The following is a 16,944-nucleotide window of genomic DNA, read 5'->3' as shown; positions in this document are numbered from 1 at the left end:
TGAAAATTCCTAACTCTATAGCAAGCAGCACAACAAATAGACGGTTATGGATTCACCTGCTCAACTCAGCCAAAAACGTCATATATTCTATATCAAGGATCCTCCAATGTGGGGTGTTTTTGGTGTGTGGGCCATCAAGAGAGAGGCCCCTCATATCAACGGTTTGGATCACTTGAAAATTTCAGCGTACTATACAAACTCTGGAAGGGAGCATTGCACAGTACCTTTAAAATACTAAATGCTCCCATCTGCAAAGAAGAGGCGGTAATAAATGAAGATTGCTATGTCCTCGTTGGTATGATCCAATGCTGGTGGGGCCCATAGATTGAATGGTGCGATTCGTATTTTCAATTTTCCCGAGTAGTGGGCCATGCTTCTGTAATCCAAGCCGTTGATTTGATGGGACACATCACCGACGACCAATGCACAAAGAAACCTCCAGATTGTGGAAGCGGATTGCATCCTGCCCGACCTGGAGCCTACCGTGATGTGTGGCTCTTATCCACGCCGTTCATACATTTTTCCAGATCATTTTAGGGGATGGACCCAAAAATTAGATAGATTCAGACATGAAGTGGACCACACCTCAGGAAGCAGCGGTGATAACAACACCAGCTGTTGAAACCTCACTAGGGCCCACCTTGATGTTTATTTGCCATCCAACCTGTTCGTAAGGTCACATAGGCCTTGATGAAGGGAAAACATAAATTTCATCTTGATCCAAAACTTCTGTGGCCGTGAGGAAGTTTTTAATGGTGGTCATTCAATCCCCACCGTGTGGCCCTATTGAGCTTTGAAAATTCCTCACTTTTGAGCTCATAATCTAAAATAATCTTTAAAAATAGATGAACGGCGTGGATAAAATCCATACATCACGGTGGGCCCCACAAAGTCCCTGACTGGACCGATTCCAACCAAGCCGAGGCAGGACTCAATCTACTTCCCCCAGATTGCGAGATCATAGCCGTAGATAAATTCGGCCTTTTTATTGGTTGAATGGAAACCATTCTTTCTAAGCCGTTTCTTTGGTAGTCCGCCTTTTGGGAAGGTTTAAATTTTTGTTGTCGGTCAGATTTTTGGCGCATGGACCATTCACAGGGACGCTCGTAATATCAACGGTTTGGATCAGTGGATGATGGGTCCCACTTGTAGAAAATAGAATAGACGAGTGGGCCCACCATCAATTTAAGTGCATGTGTTATCCATTTGCCTCGAGATGGACAATGCAACTACAGTCGCTTTCTTCGATCTAAATGCTAAATTGATGGTGCATGATGGGCTAGGCTTATCCACCGAGGACGGTGGATCCCTGTGGGGCCCACCTTGCTGTATGTACCTTACATCCACGCTATCCATCCATTTTTCACAGATCATTTTAGGGCATGAGCCCAAAAATTAATCATATCCAAATGTGAGGTGGACCACACCACTGGAAAACTTGGTGATTGACTATTTAAAACTTATGTGGGCCACAAAAATTTTGGATCAATCTGAAATTTTTTTGGTCCCTTCATCCAGGTTTTTTTGACCTTATCAACAGGTTGGATGGAAAATAAACATTCCGGTGGCCTCCAAGAAGTTTTTAATGTTCAGTATTCAATCACAACCGTTTCCCGTGGTGTGGTCCACCTAAGATTTGGATCTGCTTCATTTCATGGATCATGCCAGAAAATAAATGATCTGTCAAAACGGATTGAAGGCTTGGATGTAAGGCAGATACATCAAGGCGGGTCCCACAATCAGGGATGCACCAAACACATGGGCCACAGGCACCCGGTTTGTCTGGGTGACCCAGACTTGCGGAAAAGGCGTTCTTTATGGGTAGAGCACATGACGTGGATAAGACGATCTGAACCGTCTGATTTCGACAGTCGAATTTTGGGTACGGTCCATCTTCATTTTAGCCATCCATTTGATCGACACCAGATGTTTAGAAGCACTCCATGATTGTGATCTCGGTTTACGATCCATCCGATGTGTGACCCATGATTTGGATGGTGTGGATTCGGGTTCAAGGATATATGATCTTCCATCCGAGGATAAGTACGGTGTCCTCAGGTCCTTAGTTTGTACAAGTAAAGTCCATGGTTTGCTGATCCAGACCATTGATAGTGATGGGCCATTCCAACAAGATCTCCTTAATCAGATAAATCTAACCGTTGGATTGGCTGCCTCTATACGGTTAGATAAACAACGGTCCCACATTCAACTTAAAGAAGCCAACGATTGGATGAGATTTTCTAACATCAAACATTTCGTGGCAGGGCCCCATGAGATCAACGATCTGGATCTCTAAAGCATGGCTCCACTCCTACAAATTGAAAAACCGAGCATGGTGTACGAATCCTCGGTGGAGGATCGTATTCCTCTATACCGAAAACCCGGCATATCCTCGCGCATGGGATATGCTAACTATACTCTGGTTTTCAGTTTGTAAGCGGGGGGCCCACAGTTCAGTGATCCAGACCATTAGTTTGTTGGAAACCAATATGGATTAATCATGACCCAAATATCTCCTCCAAAATACAATCCTAAACCTTTCAATTTATGGCCCACATGTAGATAATTTAGATAAGAAACATCAACCGTCCATATTCAAGTCTATGCAAATCCCTGGATCAAAGGAGTACACGTGACTCGGTTACCGTCCAATCAGGACCGTACAACTAGTGGGCCCTACTATGGACGGAAAATGTTTCAAAAAATACAACCATTGCTTTTAAGTACTTCTGTTTTCTGCCATTGCTTTAAAGGCTGATTAGATGGTTAGGATCATCCGAGAAACTTGAATTGTAATTCATTAGACATCCAAAATACGACCAAGTAGATGGGCGGTCCCGATTGATAAGTCACCATGCCACGTGTACGGTAGGGTTCCGGTACTACTGACTCCACCGTTTCATCTGCCTCCATTAAGTGCCCCATCATCTTGAAACTGACGGATTCGGATTGGGTGGTGACCTCAACACCACCCATCTAGCTGGTGGAAAAGATCTGTGGGCCCTACCATGACTCATGTGTTTTTATCTACTAACTGTGGGCCGTTAACTGAATTTCGTTCTAACCGTCCATGAGGTGCTTCCTAATCGGCAAGTTTTGCAGAATCAATTCAGTGTAATTATCGGTTTGTCATCCATTTATAAGTGGGAACACTATTTCTACGGTTCGAATTGAGTTTCGTATACTTCATATGAACAGTTTCTAGGTGAATGAGTATGAACTATCATAGGTCGGCAGAGCACCAAATTTTTGGTGCGTGTGTTAATTTGCTTTAGGTGGCATTAATACAAGCCGAAAGTGGTTTCTCCATAAGAAAACGCATTTATAAGAAAAATGATACGGTGCATGCGTGTATGGAAACCTTTTCCGTGCGCCTAGTTGTATTTGGACGCTTTGGAACTCACATCACCTATCCCGACCGTCCATTAGGTCAAATATGCTCTTTACAGCCTTCTTAGTAAAATCATACTCATCTGATGATCCAAATCTTAAAGTCAGTGGCATGAAAATATGGATGGACAAGATCACTCTAGAAGATAGGTCCAGTCACGGATGTTTAGGACGGTCGGATTATTGTGATTTATATGAAAGTCGAAGAAGAATATATTGAATCTAATGGACGGCTCAGATAGATGAATTGATGCCAGATGGTTCAAATGCAACGAGGTGCATGGGAAGGTTTACATACCATGAACCAACATGTCACTTCTCCTGTGCGTTTGTCACAACTTACTATGCTTGCAGGTTTGCCTTGGAATGTCCAAGCCATTCTTCTCAAATCGTGAGGATGGATCATAGCCTCAAAAAATAATCTTAACGGTTTGATTCGTCCATTGTGTTTCACATGGATCGCTGGCCATTTTCTTTTTTAACTGCTAGTTTTTATAAACTCCAACTGCACGGCCATGATCATTCACTCGGTTAAAACTAAATCTGTGGTCCATCCACAACCCGACCTCTGATTTGGACAGTCCAGATTACTTGCATGTGTGCTGTGGCTGTAATGAATGAGTTGAAACATCTTTCTTAATTGTGGCAACTATACTACTGAAAGAAATTCCTCCTGTGGTATTGTCTAGTTTTAGGAGCGTTGGACACGTGCAATGCACGTGGAGAGAGTAGTGAAGAGATGGAGCAAAAGGGTGCACTGAAAGATTTTAATGGTAGGTGAACCATCTCAACCTTTTCCTGCATTGTGGCCCACTCGAGCTGTAGACATGCCACGTGTTTCAATTCACGTCTCAAAAGGACAAAAATGCCCTCCTCAAAAGGTCCACACGCATCTCATTTCACGCCCCCTCCCACGACTAATTGCAAGGATAAAATCGGGACACACGCTATCACACGTTCTCTACAGTAAGGATGCGCCGCCTACGTCTTTTCCTCTACAACTATTGTAGAATACGGACGCGGCTTCGGTAGATCCCTGTGGGGCCCACCTTGATGTATGTCTTATATCCACTCCATTCATCAATTTCGCCAGCTCATTTTAGTACATGAGCCAAAAAAAAATTGCAGCAGATCTAGATCTCAGGTGGACCACACCAAAAGAAACAGTGGTGATTGAACATCCACCATTAAAAACTTTTTGGGGGCTACAAATGTTTTAGATCAAGCTGATATTTTTGTGGTCTCTTCATCCAGGACTATCATGTTAGATAGATGGAAAATAAACATTAGAGTGGCCTGCCCATGAGAGGCTTTTAATGGTAGGCATCCAATTACCACTGTTTCCTGTGGTGTGGTCCACATGAGATTTGGATCTGCTTCATTTTTTAGATCACTGCTTAAAATAAGCTGTTAAAACGGATGGACGGTGTGGATATAAGGCACATACATCACAGTGGCCCCACGAATTGGATCCACCAAAACTGCCTAGGTAGAATACGAGGTCATTCTACAATTTTACGTGGACCTCATGATGATGTAGCGACCACGTCCCTTCAGCAAAGGTAACGGTTGGGATGGTACACCCACCATTAAAACCTTTCAGATTGTGTATGAAAACCCAAATACCATTAAATCCCTTCATATATGAGCCCCACCATGATGAACGGATGCCAAAAACACAGGCCATTCAAAAAATCAAGCGGTCCACAACACGTGGATTTAGAGATTTTGGCCTTTGGTCATGATTTTGCATCGAGTGGCCCACCTTAGTTTTGGATCCACCTAACAGTGGGGCCCACCTCTGTGTTAATTATATATCTAAGCTGTCCAACTGTTTATCCAGCTTATTTTAGGATAAGATACCAAAAATGAAGCAGAATTAAATTTTACGTGGACAACACCAAGGGTCTGTTTGGGCGGTGGGATTAGAGGGGATTAGGTGGGATGGGATTTAAAAAACATAATTATTACCCATGGCAGGGATTGTTCCCTAATACCATGGGATAAAATTAATGCCATGATTTGTTAATAATATGGTGGTATATTGAATGAATATACCCACCATCATTTGAAATTACTAAGAATAACACATCGTGTTATATCTAAACTATTCATTTGTTTTGTAACCTCATTTTATGGCATGGGCCTAAAAATGAGGTAGATCCAAAACTTATGTGGCCCCAAAGAAGTTTTCAATGGTAAGTATTCAATCCCTGTTGCTTTCTATGGTGGGGTCCACTTGAGCTTTAGATTTACTGATTTTTTGGCCCATGCTTTAAAATAATCACCATAAATGGGTGGACGGTGTGGATATAGCCCACACATCATGGTGGGACCTACACAACTTGCTAAACATTGAGTGAAATTGGCACAGGACCCAATGCAATTCCATTTAATGTAATTCCAAGCTTTCCCATTCCTCCCAAACATAGAGTGGAATTGGCACACGACCAGATGAATCCCATCCCACCTAATCCCTTCTAATCCCACTGCCCAAACAGACCCCAAAGGAAACAGTGGTCATTGAACGCTCAGCGTCCATCATAATGTTTATTGACCATCCAATCTGTTGATAAGGTCACACAAACCTGGATGAAAGTAAAAAAACAAATATCAGCTCGATGCAGAACTTTTGTGGCCCACAAAAGGTTTTTAATGGTCAATAACCACTTTCCTGTAGTGTGGTCCACCTGAAATTTGCATCTGCTTCAGTTTTGGAAGCCTGGCCAAAAATAATCTGGAAAAACAGATGGACGGCCTGGATATACAATGCATACATCAGGGTATGTCCCTACGGTCAGAGTCTCACCCACATTGCTGCGAGAAGTGCAAAGATGATCTGTGGCACTCGTGTGAACATGGAACCTCTGTGCGACATCTAAGACCATTCATCTGGTGATGTTCCCCTTGGATATGTCGTAGAGCAACAATTACAATCGTTTACTCATTGGGTGGGCCACAACCGTTGGAGAAAAGTTGAAAGAGTATCATCAACCATCAATAGTCGGCGAAGGGTGATCCATACACGAGTACATGACCATTTTACATTTTTCATGCATACAGAGAGGGTGGGCCCACATGCTCTCTGATCAAATCAACGGCTCCGATAACCACCATGTGTACAGCAGAAGTTTTGATGCACCATACCAACATACCTAAAAAGCAAATCCAACCAAAAATTCCTGCTTTCATGCAGTAGAATTCACCAAAAAGGGCCATCGACGACAGGTAGTTCCTGTTGGCTGAAGTTACGTGGGGCCCACTATGATGTCCGTGAGAAATCCACTCCGTCCATTGTTTTCGCCAGCTCATGTTATGACATGAGCCCAAAAATGAGGAAGATCCAAAACTGGGCCACACGACAGGAAGTGGGGATGAAAATGCCCACCATGATGTTTATATGCCATCTAGAGTGTTCATTAAGGTTATTTCTGCTGGAATGAACTGAAAACACACACATGTTAGCCTAATCCAAAACTTCTGTAGCCCCACCAAAGGTTTGAAAGGTGGGCATTTCCATCCCCACTGTTTCCAGTCATATGGCCCAATTGACTTTTGGATCTGCTTCATTTTTGGGCTTGGATCCTAATATGAGCCAGAAAAATTGATGGACAAAGTTGATTCCTCACGGCATCATGGTGGGCCCCACATAGCTTCCATTAACAAGAACTTCCCGTTGGCTGGGGGCACAGGCAATTCACGTCCACCTTTTGCAATTGCTAACGAAATATAACTTACGACTATAAAACCAAAGGCCTCGCCCATCTGACTATTTGGCTTGATGGGCCATCTACTCCTATCTGTTTTACAAAATTTTCAAAGGACCAAGCATCCCCCCTTTCAGCAAAGCAATACACAGCCCTTCAAAAACCAAAGTAAAATGGGAAAAACATGTACCTTATGTTCCTCTGATCGCTCATTACTTGAAAATTTACATCCAGCTACCGCTCAGCTTTCCTTAGAGACTCTGTGGCAGGGTTTAATGATGTTGGCAGCCCACCCCATTGCACCTCTGCCAGCTCCCCCTTTCTGAAGTAAAAGCCGCTGTCATTCTAATTCTCTCTCTTGGCCAGGGGGTTGCATCCTTCCATCATAACAATGATCTGAATTAACAATATTGGCTTTATTATTACAATAGCAGATATTTCCGAATGCTACAATGATTCACATGGGGAAAGATTGAAGTGGTGAGTCATGGTACATGTGCGTGAGATCTGGACCAATGGTTAGGTGTGCCAGATCATGAACATTATCTGGTGCGTTAAGTCCGGCCAGTCAAATCATCAGGTAGGCAGAACTCATGAAGAAGACAACCAGCGACTTATATTTAGCATACACGCATGTCCCTAAGCTTAGTTGACTCCATCTCCATAAGGGAAGCATGGTCCATGAGATTTCTTAATAAACCTCAATAACGCGAGATTTTGTGGCCATGATCCTAACAAGGTAGCCGTACTTTACCTCCTTTTCAGGGAGATCTAATGCTTATTTTGGTTTGAACTGCTTCACACCTAAACAGGAGTGAGCTAGATTTGAGCTAAACTTGGAGATGGAAAAAAGTTCTATGATTGGCGGCCCACCAGACATCAACACTCCTCTCTTTACCCAGGCTCTTGAAACCAAGGCGTTCCAACAATGCACATAGAAATGCAGTAACTGCAAGAAATTGGAAAAGAATGATAGCAACTCGAAGGCTCACACTGATAAGTCATTCCACTTCTGAAACTTTCTTAAGATCATCAGCATCCCACGAGTGTAATCTATCCGTTTCAGCCCTCAGCCGGTCAAATGCAAGCTGTATTTTGTGTCTTTCTCGAAGAGTCATATTGCTTTCATTTAAAGCCTGCATTAATCATGTAGGAAAGGTTTGTCAATGACTCAGAATATAAAACTCAAACATTAAGTGCAAGATACAAACCGCAGAACCACATCATATGAGTACGTTTCGGATATTAGAGTATCAAACGACATAACCTGACACCAGGCACAGTGCTTTTAAATGTGCAATTACAAAAGAATGAGCCCCAACAATGCCCCCTAATCACAGGATGTGAATTTTACAAAAAGGTTATCTTGAAAGAAGCCACTAGCCACTATTCACTCCCACCCTATTTTACAAACGCATCATTTCTTTTTTTGCACGGTTGCATTACTGAAAGCAAAAGAAAAAAGAAAAAAAGGTGTATTCATTAAATAGAGTGGGTGCAACTAGTCCCTTCCTGATTTATTTATTTTTAAGGATAATGGAAAATTTTATTGAAGGCCTGAAAGCAAACGCCATGAGAAAAGAATAAAAGGGAAAACCAAAAGGATTACATCCCTAAGACTGCCAAAATAACATCCTGCCCCACATTTTGGGTCACAGCCCACATCCCCAATGAACAAACAAATAAAATAAAAGATATGAGAAATCTTCCATGTGCATGTGGGAAGAAGGCATGCATGAGTTTGATTGGTTCACATGGGGGGTGGACCAAGGACAGAGAGCACTGTTTCTGTGAGCCAATCAAAGCAAGTATTGCACCTTTCCCGCCTGCACGTTGGATCACCATTTGTCTGAAAGATAGAGCCATTAAAGCTAACTTCCAGTGCCCTTCCTACAGATGAACATGTGTATAAATTAAAATATACAAATGATGCAGTCTTTAATGCCCATCACAAACAGATAACCTAGCTCTGTGCAGCAAAAGGTACTCTGGTTGTCAAAATGAAGGATTTTTTTTTTGTTTAAAGATGCAAGTCCTCGACAACTTGTTGACCGTTGAAATATGTTACGCTCATGTTACTTATATTGAAATACATCCATACATGCAAATTTATTTATTTTTCCTTTGAATGATGAAGGATAAAGCAAAACACATCAAAAGGGAGAAGGCAATCCCTTGATAACTAAAGAGGGACTCTCACTAGACTATCCACAATCAAATTCAACTCTCTGCAAATCCATACATGTGTAAGTCGACACTTTTCATGATAAAGGAATGGAAAGTTAGAAGCGTGATAAGAAAGGCAAGATGACACCACATGACACCACCTGAATGGAACTTACAAGCATGATAAGAAAGGCAAGATTAGAATGTAGCTACAACACATCGTGCTTGGTGTGCAGTGGCATTACCTGTAATTTGAGTATATTCTGCAAAATACGCTTTACAGCTTCTTTACATGAAGAAATACACTGTTGAATTTTCACATCCTTATGCATGAATAGTAGGATGCATGTGACAGCATGGACCCTACTCGATGGTTCAAAAGAATATTGCTTGTTCTGGCCAGAAGGAAATGTTGAATGAAGTTCCATTATTGAGGACCCCAGCAAATTCAGCACAAGATCCAAGAGTTTCTTGCTTCTACACAGCAGGAAGATGGCAGGTCGGATGTAATATTGGAAGATGCGTTTCTGGTCGGACTCTGCAGTCTCATCATCATTCTCTGTTATGTACTGATCAAAATCAAGAGAGAGCACCGTATAAAAATTTAGCAAAATGTAAATTATTTTTGCTGAAACATAACTAAAGAAAACAGCATAATCCCAAATAGATTCCAGCAATGGCCAATTTGTGGTAAATAAAATTCAAAGAACAAAGATAATAGTCAATTCTCAAGGAAAGGGAGTGGAAAATCATGTAAGCGCTGTTTCAATAGCCCAGCAAATCGATGATGAAATCAGAAATATCCCGTAATGGTCAAGGAATAAGGCGAAAAGGATTGAGCAGTTTAATTAAGCACAAGTATGCCATCAAAAGAAATGTTACTAATGCAAGAGCATACGACGAAGAAAAAACTTCCCAGAACACCTCACAATAAATCAGGACAAAATGAAACGTTGAAATTTCATCGCCCATCCAAAACAGAGCAGCTGTATGCAGAAACTTGTCAAGAAACAGTAGCTACAGATATTGAATGGAATGAATACTCACCGACGCAGCGCTAATAAAGTAGTCAGAAAGGGAGTAGCTTAAAGTTCTAATACTCTCCTCTGTAAGTTTTGTGGGTCTGCAGTCCAGCATAACAATCATTCTCAAAATACCACGCATATTGTCTAAAGACGGCTTGAGGGACTGAAATTAAGACAAGACTATTGTAAGGGACATATTTCAACTTTGCACTAGAATCTGTAGTTGACAAATTGATATCCATGACACTTTGGAGAAGGCGGAGAAGGTGAAGATAACAAGTTTAAAAAGATTTGGTGCTTATTTGACACTGACAAGGGGTGCCAAAGAGGATTGCCTATGTTGCTTGCTTCTTGCGCCTCGCCATGTGGTGATACAAACACTGTTTGTCAGTATGTCCCATTCTAGAAGATCCATGTGGTCAAAGATCTTCACTAACCAAACAAAGAATTGTTTGAAACAACTATACACATTTCAAAACCTTTTATGGATGGCAAAGATCTCTGATCGTGGGATTTTTGCCATGTGGCATATTCATGATGGGAGATTGTAAATAAACAGTTCTGATCACCACGTGACAAGGCAAAAGAGGTGAGCAACAATGGGCGAGCTTCTCGAACATCCCTCTATTTCCGCATAAATGAAAATTGAAATAGTGATAAATGGATAACAAAAGGGATAGATAGCTGGTAAACCCACCAACACATTGACTATGACTTTCTGCAATATCTTAAGAACAAGAGCATTATCACCCATCTGAGAAAGGCAAGAGCAAACTGCATTGCTGATGGCCTCAAAAGTTCCGCGATTTGAGATCTTTTCCTCACTCTCTCGGCCAAAACAAACCTTGTCTGAAAAGATAAACAAAAATAACTTGGATTGGCATTAAAGAAACTCCTATGCACTTCTCTGATGGATATGAAGAAGCAAATGAAAAAGCTATTTCAACATAGTGATATTACCTATAACGACTTGCAGCTGAAACACTTACTCTTTCTACGTTTTCTATTTTCAAAAAGATCTTTTTAAAAAAAAATAAAATAAAATAAAATTTTTGAAAGACGAAAAAAAAAAGGATCATGTTTGTTTTACACTAATAAAGCAACTTAAGCTTGCAAATAGGAGCATACCTAGTAGTGGATGTCACTCCACTAGAGAGAAGCATACAGTGGGGGGAATTTCCATTGCATATCTAGTAGTGGCTGTGTAAATGGTGTGATATGTAATACACTGTGTGCAAGACCTGAGCTATTAATGAGGTAGGGCCCACAAAAACTGAGTGGGGAAGCTTGATTTTGGTAGGGCATGAACATACCACCTGATGATGGAGCAGATCACACATATTCAGATGATGCAATTGATGGGACTGACCATGAACATGATTGGGCCAGGAATCCTCAGGAGTATCAATTAGAGTGCCCACTATGAACATGCCCTAGCCCAAAAATGAAGCTGGAACATTCCCGAAGTGGACCATGGAAATACATAGACAATTGACCTTTTCTTCTAACTCCATTTTTTTAGTACACATAATCCACCTGATTTCTGGACCATCCTGATTTTGGATTGGAGAATGTTCCACCTGATGAACAGACCAGATCTTGCACCTCTCATGGGCACGTGCGCAGCAAATCTACAACCATTTGCTTTGCATCCTTGTGATAAAATAAGAGCGCGGATGAAGCTAAGGAAGGTGGAGGTAATTGTTTGTTTGAAATAGGGAGTTAGTTTGATTTTTTTATTTTTTTTTTGAAAGAAAACTGAAATTTTATTAAAAGAAAACAAAGAACACAAAAAACAAAAGGAGGCGCCGAGAAGGCGGCCCAAAGGTTATATGAGAAACTCAAGATTACAACCCCTTAATTTAGATACACAAGAAGCCCATTCAATAACCAACATCCTAGCCCTAAGAGAAGTGGTCTCCGCCGATTTCCTCTCATTTACAAAGCATCTAGCATTTCTTTCCTCTCAAACAGCCCACAAAAATGCTAGTAATGCCATCCTCCACAATATTTTCCTCTCTTTCCCAAGCCCCACCCTGTGCCACGGAACCAAGAGAGAATCCACTGATTCCAGAAAAGGTCACGAAACATGGAACTGACCCAACAAATCCACCCAAATCAACCCGACACAAGGGCAATGCACAAAGGGATGGTCCACCATTTCCTCATCACGCATGCACTAGATGCACATATTAGGGATCACCAAAGCCCTTTTCCGAATGTTATCAATGGTAAGGACTTTCTTTCTACCAACCACCCGAGGAGATTAAGGAGCTTTGGGGAGTTTCAACGTTTCACAAGGAGATTACGGTGAAAATACCTTTCATTTATTACAATTTAATTAAGGATAAATTGAATAGGCATAAAATCTTTTCGTAATTATCAGTAGGAAAGCAATGTTGAATGGATAGAACTACAAGCAAAGGTAATTTACAAGGGAATAAGAAGAAAAGTAGGGCGGTCTAAAACTTACCAGGAAAAACTTTGAAGCGTGCTAATAAAGTGACCAAGAAACTGATGTGCTCTGTCATCTGGATGTGTCCAGCTTTATAGGCTGAATCTAGAATCTCTATGATCCGGAATATTACATATGGATCCAAATTATCACCTAAGTCGAGTGGCTAATTAATGAGAATCCTCAAATTTTGATTAACAAACAATGTAAGCACGTAAAAAAATATGAGAGAGAGAGAGAGAGAGAGAGAGAGAGAGAGAGAGAGCATAAACAACAGAAGTTAAAAGCATGTATACCATTTTTATTTATTTATTTAACTTTAAAGCATGGCATGTCAGAATTGTTACAAATGAAAAAGAAAAGAAAAAAAGATCTAGTTGATGCATGTAATCAGGCTAATTACATTTTGTTGATCAAAAAATAAACCACATCAAAAGAAATATGGTGCTACTGAAGTTTCATAAGCAGTATTAATGGGCTGAATGCTAGGTACACTAACAAAGAATTTGCAATCGCCCCGCTGCTTGTAATATGGCTCTATGATATATCAACTGACATATATTGGAGATAGGATAAAGGTTTTCAGATACTTAATTGTTAGCCTAAGTTTTCCTGCTGCTAGTTTAGATTAGGAAAGAATGACCTACTAATAGTTGGATGGATGTGCAGGGGGGGTGCGGGGGAGCTTTCCTCCTAATGTTTGCTTGCAGAAATCTCAGTCATTTCCAAAAATGGGAGCACTCCAGTGGTACTGGGCAGAAGTGGCCCCCACACGATATATTCGCAACATCCAACCCATCCATCAGATGTGTCTCCTCACATTAACCCCAGGGACCAAAAAATAACCCAAACTGAAACTTAGGTGTGCCACACCACAAGGGATGAGTTGGGAGGGACAGCCACCGTTGATTTAGGCGGAGGGCCCAAGGAGTTGTGCATATGGAGTCCAAGCCGTCCAGACCCTTCGTCTGCCCTGGGTCAAGGATCAGGATGAAAAATCAGGACCCGGATTTCCTGCGAAAGCCTTTCACAGGAAGTTCTTGCACAAGGATTCTAGGTGGGGCCCACTGCGACGTTTGTGAGAAATCCAACCCATCCATCTGTTTTTTATCTCATTTTAGGACATGCGACCAAAAATAAGGTGGATCCAGAACTTAAATGGGCCACATGAGAGGAAACAGTGGGGATTTAGTGACCACCATTGAAATATTTACATGGCCACAAAAATTTTGTATCGGTCTAAGTTTTTGGTGTTTTCACTTCATCTCAGTAAAAATTACCTTATAAATGGTTTGGATGGCATATAAACATCAAGCCGAAGCCTAGGAAGGTTTCAACGGTAGGAATTCCTTTCCCCACTGTTTCCTCTCGTGTGGCCCATTTGAGTTTTGGATCCACCTTATTTTTGGTCGCATGTCCTAAAATGAGATCTAAAAACGGATGGACGGGTTGGATTTCTCACAAAACGTTGCAGTGGGCCCCACTCAGAATCCTTGTGCAAGAACTTCATGTGAAAGGCTTTCGCAAGAAATCCACGTCCGAAAAATCAGGCTTCTCTGCAACTTCGGTGGGCCCCATAAAAATCAAGGGTGGGCAATCCATCCCACCTTGTTCCCTATGATGTGGCCCAGCATAGTTTAGGATTGTGTTGATTTTCAGGATCTGGGGGTAACTTGAGGGGGCGCATCTGATGTACTTGTTGGATGTGATACATAAACTACGTGGGCCTCACTTCCACCCAATACTACCACAAGCTTACAATGATAATGGTACCACCGGAGTGAGCTCCCTTCCAAAATAGCCTAATTGTAAGGTCAAACTAAATAAGCCCAACTTCAACTATTTTTCCTCCTCAAGTGAAAGATTTTGGGCCTACTCATGTTCAAAATTTGAGCTTAGGAAGAAGCAATCTCCATAGCTGGAAAAAGCCTCATGGTCATTCTATCATCAATCACTCTCTATGGAAATACTTTTTTTTTTTGTTAGCTTGTTAGTACACCCCACTGTCAATTCACACTTCGTTAGCCACCCCCACTAGGGATCGATACCAAGACCTCAGTGTTGAAACGAGGTATCTTTCACTCAGTCTACCACTTGAGCTATGGATCAGGGTGTCTATGGAAATGCTTCAATGGGTACTTGTGAAATACTTTGATATAATTCTTTCTGACACATTTTGCTCCCTTTCCAACATAAAAATTCTAGTAAAGGCACCTAAATGCCAAAATGTAAGGCATTTTGCCCACTTGCCAAGTTAAAAATATTGGTGAGAGCAACTAAATTCCTATCTTTGAGGTAGGTGCCCATTTTTAAAGTTAAAAAACTGGGTAAAGTAATCAAAATAACAATACTTGAAACATTGTCACATTGTGCTCACTTTTCTGGTTAATTATCTACGTAAGGATACCTAAACGCCTATCATTGAGGCATTTTTCCAACATTCTAACTTAAAAATCTAGGGAACGGCACCTAAATGCCTATCCTTGAAGCATTTTTTATTGGTTGAAGTTAAAAATCTAGGTAATAGCACCCAAATGCCTATCCTTTAGGCATTTTGTTGACTTTTCAAGTTAACAATCAAGGTTAGGGTACCTAAATTCCCATTCTTTACATAAATTTGCCCACTTTTCAAGTTAAAGATCCGATATAGGTACCTACATTTCAATTTTTGAGGCATTTTGCCCACTTTCCAAGATAAAATTTCAAGTAAATGCACTAAAACCATGATATGAATATCAGTATTGTATCAGCCGATGTGGCCGTATACGCGATACAGGGTTGTATTGGTCCGATACGAAAAAATTGACGCCCTTTTTTTAAAAGGCGAGAAACACACACACTCTTACACCCCACGCACACATGGGTTCTCGAACCCATGATCACAGAGATGAGACACACAGTGTCTAACCCGGCCAATACACCTATAAAAGCCCAATTTTGATTTGTTTTTTTTTTTCAAAATTTCACACGTCTTCTCTTTTTTTTTCAATTACACCATAGAAGAAACTTGAAAACTTATTTTAGGCTAGATCTATACCTATTCTGGGATCAAAACAAATGATATAAATGGAATTCGACAAATCAAAGCGAAGTGGACCATTATGGGAAAAATCGAAAAGAAGTGTGAACCTTCACTTTCTTTTTTATATTTTCATCTTCTTTTTGTTGTATTTCAATGTAATGGGCCATTATTCACCAAATCATGCTTGATTGTGTTTAATTAGGGCCCATTTGGTTGACCTTCAACAAGTCAAATTGATTGATGACATTCTCATCAAAGAATAGTCCGATACACCATTCAATACATGGTCAAAATACAAAAGAGATAGATTATTGGATATATCATTTTCCCCTTAATTTTCTAATATTTTTTCATATTATTTTACTTTAAAAAATTTATGACCGATACAGCCCTGATATCAATACGCGACGCCGTATCGTATCATTTTTCCGCTAGGCCGATAAGCCGACCGATACCAACATTCAAAACCATGACCAAAATGCCAATCCTTTGGGCATTTTGCCCACTTCTCATGTTAAGTATCTAAGAAGGGCAGTGGTAATCCCTGAGGCTCTTTACTCTTTTCAAGTTAAAATCTTGGTACGGGACCTAAATACCTATCTTTGATGTCTTTTCGCACTTTCCACGATAAATATCAAAGTAAGGGCACTTAAATGCCTATCATTTAGGCATTTTTCCTACTCTCCAAGTTAGAAATCAAGGTAAGGGCATCTATATGCCTATCCTTGAGCCATTTTGCCCACCTTTTAAATTAAAAATCTAGCTAAAGGCCCCTAAATGTTTTCCTTGAGGCATTTTGTTGATTTTGGAAGTTAAGATTCGGGCTAAAGGCACAAAAATGCACATCCTTTAGGCATTTTATCACTTTCAAGTTTAAAAAAAATATAGATAAGGGTAAGAAAATTCCTATCCTCAAGGCATTTTTCCCACTTTCCAAGTTAGAAATAAGAAATAATGCACCATGAATAGGCATTTAGGTACCCTTACCATCATTTTTATCTTGGAAAGTTGGCAAAATGACTCAAGGATAGCATTCAAGTGCCCTTACATAGATCCTTAACTTGAAAAGTTGGAAAAATGCCCAATGGATTAGCATTTTAGTCCTCTTAACTAGATTTTCAATTTGAAAACTGAGCAAAATGCCAAGGATAGGCATGTTTAGATGCTTTTACCTATAAT

The 16,944-nt window shown here is 40.7% G+C and overlaps 1 protein-coding gene across 6 annotated transcripts in view; it reads right to left on the bottom strand.

Moving 5' to 3' along the window:
- Nucleotides 1–7,106: 7,106 nt before the first annotated feature.
- The window catches only part of LOC131250885 (uncharacterized), a 36,133-nt gene continuing 26,295 nt past the window's right edge, over nt 7,107–16,944 (bottom strand). For all 6 annotated transcript variants that reach the window (XM_058251264.1, XM_058251265.1, XM_058251266.1 and 3 more), the window contains 6 exons: nt 12,762–12,896; nt 10,986–11,137; nt 10,311–10,451; nt 9,509–9,832; nt 8,090–8,233; nt 7,107–7,493 (listed from right to left, as the gene is read on the bottom strand). In XM_058251264.1, the coding sequence (XP_058107247.1) occupies nt 8,099–8,233; nt 9,509–9,832; nt 10,311–10,451; nt 10,986–11,137; nt 12,762–12,896 (887 nt within the window). In that variant the 3' untranslated portion in view covers nt 7,107–7,493; nt 8,090–8,098. The remainder of the gene's footprint in view (nt 7,494–8,089; nt 8,234–9,508; nt 9,833–10,310; nt 10,452–10,985; nt 11,138–12,761; nt 12,897–16,944) is intronic.

Source organism: Magnolia sinica, chromosome 7 (genome assembly GCF_029962835.1).
Source record: "Magnolia sinica isolate HGM2019 chromosome 7, MsV1, whole genome shotgun sequence".
NCBI classification, from domain to species: Eukaryota; Viridiplantae; Streptophyta; class Magnoliopsida; order Magnoliales; family Magnoliaceae; genus Magnolia; species Magnolia sinica.
Note: the sequence above shows the minus strand (reverse complement) of the source record. Positions and strands in the feature narration are given on the sequence as shown.